The sequence below is a fragment of the Bidens hawaiensis genome, unplaced genomic scaffold (genome assembly GCF_021521415.1).
Source record: "Bidens hawaiensis isolate Kalapana, Puna unplaced genomic scaffold, B.hawaiensis_p1.1 tig00050648_1, whole genome shotgun sequence".
Classification (NCBI taxonomy): domain Eukaryota; kingdom Viridiplantae; phylum Streptophyta; class Magnoliopsida; order Asterales; family Asteraceae; genus Bidens; species Bidens hawaiensis.
Genome location: NW_027506164.1, coordinates 95182 through 101251, shown reverse-complemented (window position 1 = coordinate 101251; position 6070 = coordinate 95182). Strand labels below are relative to the sequence as shown.

The 6070-nt window shown below is 30.5% G+C and overlaps 1 protein-coding gene across 1 annotated transcript; it reads left to right on the top strand.

Annotated features, from left to right (window-relative positions):
- The first annotated feature begins 876 nt into the window (after nt 1–876).
- LOC143616918 (uncharacterized) lies at nt 877–3325 on the top strand. Its single transcript, XM_077089617.1, has 4 exons — nt 877–1148; nt 1229–1311; nt 2271–2473; nt 3206–3325. Exons 1-4 carry the CDS (start codon nt 877–879, stop codon nt 3323–3325), a joined length of 678 nt encoding a protein of 225 aa, XP_076945732.1.
- The last annotated feature ends 2745 nt before the right edge of the window (nt 3326–6070 follow it).

Genomic DNA, 6070 nt, shown 5'->3' with positions numbered 1-6070 from the left:
TTTCAAAAATATTATATCTTTAGATGAGTAGGTACGCAATTGTTGAAACAGGAACGATTACCGTATCTTCGCATGTTGAAAACGAGTGAAACAATGTCACCTTCTAACTTTTCAACCTACCACTATTTAATTTGCTTACATAACACACATAGGAAATATTAAAATAAATAAAAAACCAACCACAATGAGCGAACGCTAGTTTCTAGAAAAAAGGGACTTTTAAAGGGTCTTATTAGGGACACCCAGACACCTCATATACGCCCTGTATAGGACTATACGAAGGGTTATACGGGGCCCTATACGTCCTGTATAGGACTATACGGGACGTATTGGTTGATTTTTTTAGCAAAAAAAAGTGCGGTGTCCCTAGAATTCCTCCTTCTAAAACGGCCAAGTCCTCAAGGAGGAGATCTTGGGGCAGTTATATGCCCTAACTAAAAAAAGATGGCCCAAACAAACTTTTAAGAGTGACAAAAGAGGTGGGTATATTCACGTAGCCTTGGTTATGTATAGCCGCCCTCAAAGCCGATGTTATTCTGTTTCCTAACGCCAACTTGACGCTAAGTAGGTAAGAGGGAAAGTAACAAAGTGCCAATATGCATACATCATTAAGAAATCGTCAACAATAATATTATCAACTTAATATTAAAATCATAACCACATCACATGGTAGATAAGATAATAACAAATGCATGTGACAAGAAACCTCCATCGTTTACCATAAGAAAGCGTACACCCTGTAATTGGCTCCTATTCATTGACCATTTAATGAGATTACTCATGAAAATAGACATAAACTCCATATATATTCAAACCCTTCAACAACTCTATTACAATTATCTTTAATATCTTTCTTCTACGTTCATATCCTAAGAAATGTCAATGTCCATGTCAAGATTGATCTGCGATTCATCGATATCGGCACGCCCGTCACGTAATTTTGCATCTTTCTCGTGTAATCCGACGTCCCAAGCATCATTCTCAAAGAACAAAGATTTTTCATCTAATTACGATGTTCATGGTTTCAATACAAGAAGCTTGCGGTATGATCCCATGAAGACCATACCGCGAAGAAGCTTCGTTGTACGCAGCAATGTCACTCCACCTCCTGGTGTTCCTCTTCCTTCTGGATCACCTTCCGGTTCCATGTAAGCTTCGAATAACATCCAACTTTCTTGAAATCAATCCTTGTGTATATATTACTTTTCTGATTGTTTTCAATTTTCAGGAGAAATTGGATTGTGGGTATCGTATTAACATTTGTTTTACCCTTTTGCACGCATAAATGGGGGCCATTACTTGTACTAAAAAGTAAGATTAATTAATATATTCTCCCAATTCTTCTTCGTGTTAACTAAGGTTTTGTTAAACACTAAAACCTTTCATATTGAAGCAAATTTGGCTGCTTCGTTTCACCGGTTTAGAACTTAAAACGATGTGTAAACTAAACCGATTGTTAACCTTATCTATTTTAAGTTTTTTTATATAGGAAAATTGGAAATAAATAATCTCACATTTTGTGTATTGGCCGATAATAATTCCACCTTTAAAAATCACTAGCAATGACCCCACTTTTTAACTATTTTTGTCTCACTGGTCATCCGTTAAAAAATACTTAACGTCGTTACGTTTTTTCCCTAGTTTCAAACCGATGTTTTAGGGCTTTTGATCGGAAGAATGATACGAGTCGACCGATGTAAAAATTATCTCGAAATGGTGATCCAAACGACGAAACAATGTTTCAATTCGGATGCTTGAATTTCCAATTAACAAAAATCAAGCCATTTGAATCACCGTTTCGAAATAAGTTTTACATCAGACGACCCGTATCGTTCTTCCGATCAAAAGCCCTAAATCATCGGTTTGAAACTAGGGAAAAAACATAACGACGTTAGTGTTTTTTAACGGAGGACCAGTGAGACAAAAATAGTTAAAATGTGGGACAATTGCTAGCGATTTTTAAAGGTAGGATTATTATCGGCTAATACAAAAAGGTGAGATTATTTATTTCCAATTTTTCTTTTATATAATATGTATTTATATATATAAATTATATCAGTGAACCATTTTGGTTATTTTAAAGAACTTAATACAAACAATTTGGTTGGTTTGGGTGCTCAGTGATTAAACCAACCGGACCAGCCAGGTTTGTCATTTTTCAAAACCGTAGTTAGTGTTTCGTCCATGACCAAGACTCGTTTAATTTACACTATTAAAAATTCTTCCTACATGGTTAAATTTCTAACCTTTACAAACTCATGATTGTGTAGATAGGGTTGACAATGTGGTTAACACAGCTGAGTATATTATGGAAACTATCGAGGTGGTGGCTGAAAAAGTTGATAACGTGATCGATAATATTACCGATGATCTTCCTGAGAATAGCACAATTAGAAAAACCATGGAAGCCGTTGATGAACTTGTTGAAGGGGTAGCCAAGAGTGCTCATATCGCCAATAATATCATTGATAAGGTTTGATAATTCGATCTTAACTGGTCTACTTCCTCAATAATATATTGAAAATCAATTATTTTTGCGGTTAAAAAATGGAGAGAAAAGGTTTATTGTTCAATTTTCTTAAATAATTTTTTAAATAGTGTAGTTAAACAATAATACCTATGGATAGATATATGTTACAAGTGGAGCGTGTAAATCTAAATATATATTAATTATTTTTTGATCCAAGTTGTTGCATATATATGTGTGCATTGTATTTTTTCTTTTTTTTTTCCATAGTATAACAAGATATCATGTATTATTATTCACGGAAATTAATACTCAAATTAAATATAAATAGTATCAATTTAAATGTCATTAATGTCCTTTTCTTTTTTTTTCAGCTAATACCTTACTTTGATTCATATAATCTGTACTTGTTAATATTCGTAGTTAGATTTTGAAAAAAAAAATCCCATACTAAATATAGCATGATCTGAGTGTATGCTTTTTCATGGCCTTTATCTATAATAATATAATGATTGTTGTTAGACATAAAATAAATGAAATTAGCCATATTAGCAAAAATGAAAATAAATAAACTGGCACTAAACAATTAGTTTTAATATAAACTTTCAAAAAGAAATATAAAAATACAAAACCAATTTTAAATTTAATAAAAGAAAATAACTCAATTAGTTATAAAGTTGGGAGCCGATTTATTTGAAAGTTAGAAGTCAAAATTAAATTTTCATGATAATGGCGCAGGTGGAAGAAGTTGAAGATAGATTAGAGTCGATGATTCTTAATGAAGCTAAAGAGAAGGAGGTTCCCAAACAAGTTGTTACCGAGAAAATTCCTATACAAGAACCAACGACCAAGTTGTAAAAATGTTAGAAATCAATAAAGATGGTCAACTTGTTAATGCTTGACCTAATAGTTAGGTGAATCATTGGAAGTTTAATGAAGTCGGGCAAGTTTTTAGAACTACGTTAGGTTGTGAGAACTTTGAGAACCAAACAAAAAGCATGCTTTTTATTTTTAAAAAAATTTGAAAAAGGCGTTTATAAACTTTTAGAAGTATTTTTCGTCAAAACAAATTAAAAAACATCGTGATAATTTAAAAAAAAATGACAAAAATCTTCGTTTCAGCATGTTACATATTTAACAGCTTATGTAAAAATGCATCTAATATATGTAAAATGCAATAACATAATTTCTGTCAATTTTTTTAAAAAAATCTCTTTCCGTTTTTAACCCTTTTTCTTTTTTTCTTTTTACGAAAATACTTCTAAAAGTGTATAGAAACTCTTTCAAAATATTAAAAAAAAAATAAAAAACATGTTTTTGGTGATTTCTCACTACTCATACCTGTTCTCAAAGTATCCTAACCCTAACGTAATCAATTTGTTCAATTTATTTGTTTATTCCAACATGCAAGTGTTTGATTGTTAAAATATGTTGTTTTTCTTATGAAAAAGTAATTTCTTGTTTAAAGAACCATATTATGTCATTCTTATTTATTTTTTTATTATGAAAGGTTAAAATTATGCAAATTGTTCATTGATTACTTTGTAGAAATTAACAAATAAAGGATCCGCCTTTAGCAAAACTCTTCATGAAGCTAGTTTAAACACAATATAACTTACGAGGAAGATCGAGATTTGATTTAGGGATCATAATTTTGTCCTGAATATATGTACCCGTATCAATATAACATATTCGTTAGAGTATCGATACTCGTTTTGATTGATTTTAGTATGGGTACGTTTGGTATTTTGTATCCATTTGAAATATATAGAGATATTATTAGGATTCACTATATTTAATATCTAAAATAAATCCTTCAACCATATCATCATTGAAAGGTAATATACGATTTACAGAGCAATGAGCATGTCATTTTATATACAACTTTTATGGTTTATTTTTGTATTATGATTTTTAAGTTTCATTTTGGGTTTGGCATTATATTTTGGATGTGATATTAGTAATGTTGGTACTCGTATTAATTTAGCCAATTTGGTACCAGTCTTGTACCCGTACCTAGAGCTATTCGGCTTTATTATTACGTGTACTGGTACAAAGATCGTTGAAGATTTGGGAAAGACAAAAAAACAAAGCGCTAAAAAATCAATACCATAATGAAGCACTGTCCTAATAAAGTCAGTACGTGTATCATTAATCATTTTTATTAATTTTTGATACTGGTACAAATTAGGGTGATGTACCAATCTCATCTCTAATTTGGTTAACCATTTTGAAAGTTCAAACACCAACACTACTATACGTTGGTAAATAATTAAATAAAGTTTGGTTATATAACCAAATAGTTTTTGTTCCCTGTATTACGGGGGATTGTTTTATATTTGTCGTTTTTGATATTATGAATATATTTTTTTGAATTAAATTTAATTCATTATAAAGAAGTTTATAATATACGTGGACTTATTTTGATCCATTTATGTTTGGTTTTGTTCTTTTTGAATGAAATATTAAATGAATAATCTACTTAATGTTTTATATTTCTTTATTTGTGTTCATTTAAGTGTGTTTATTATATTTGTTTATGCTTGTTTGTGTTCTTTTACGTTTGTTCGTATATGTTCGTAATGCTGTAAACATTGATAAATTTTGTTTATTTTAAGGTGTGATTATTTTTGTCATTTCAAATAAAATGTATTCCATTCATTCATTTTTTTTTTCCGTTTAACAATACAAAGTAATGATTAATTTCATATTGTAACCAAATAGACAAAGGAATGTAATGACCCGTTTCATTCTCATGTCATTCCAATATTCTACCGTTTATTTCATTACCACATACCAAACACACCATAGAGTTCTTTCTTGATCTACAACTTGAATCCAAAGTTACTAACAATAAAAATAAATAAATAAATAATGAGATGTTACACACATGCCATTCCATATTTAGTCAGGAAACTATCATCCGATCCAAGATTTCACCCACAAAATATTCATGTGAGTTTAATCATGCAAAAACCATAATAATACCAATATATAGTTCAATTACACAATATGTACAAGTAACTCTGCACATGGTTATATAATTTAAATTATTTGCACACGTAAGAAAAATAATATACTATGCATAAGACCTCTAAAGGGTATGTAACACTTGTATAGCGTTCTTACTTCTTAGATAGCCAAAGCTCTCCGTGCAACACTATATGGATCGCCATCGTTTTGACCAGCGAGGATTGCCACAACCACTCTCTGCTATTAGAGACCTTGACCCATCCGTCAAGAACCACTGAACCACCATGTATCGGCGATAGTACTTGTTTTTCTCGCTTACGAATCCAACTCTCAAAATTAAAATAAGTAAACAATTAATAAATTTAAATAATGCAAGTGGTGATAATATATTTGAAATACGTATATACACATTTCCCACATCCTAATTTTATTATACGCCATATCTTTTCTCATTTCTTCTAGCATTGAAAATAACATCTCAAATATTTTTATTGAGATGCACCACAAATCGAACTATATATTTTTAAAATAATTATTTTCTCCTTTTCTGTTGTTTGACGATGACATATTTTACATTAGTTGATGTTGGAAAAGGTGAGCATTACATACATTAAATAAAATCATTCAAAG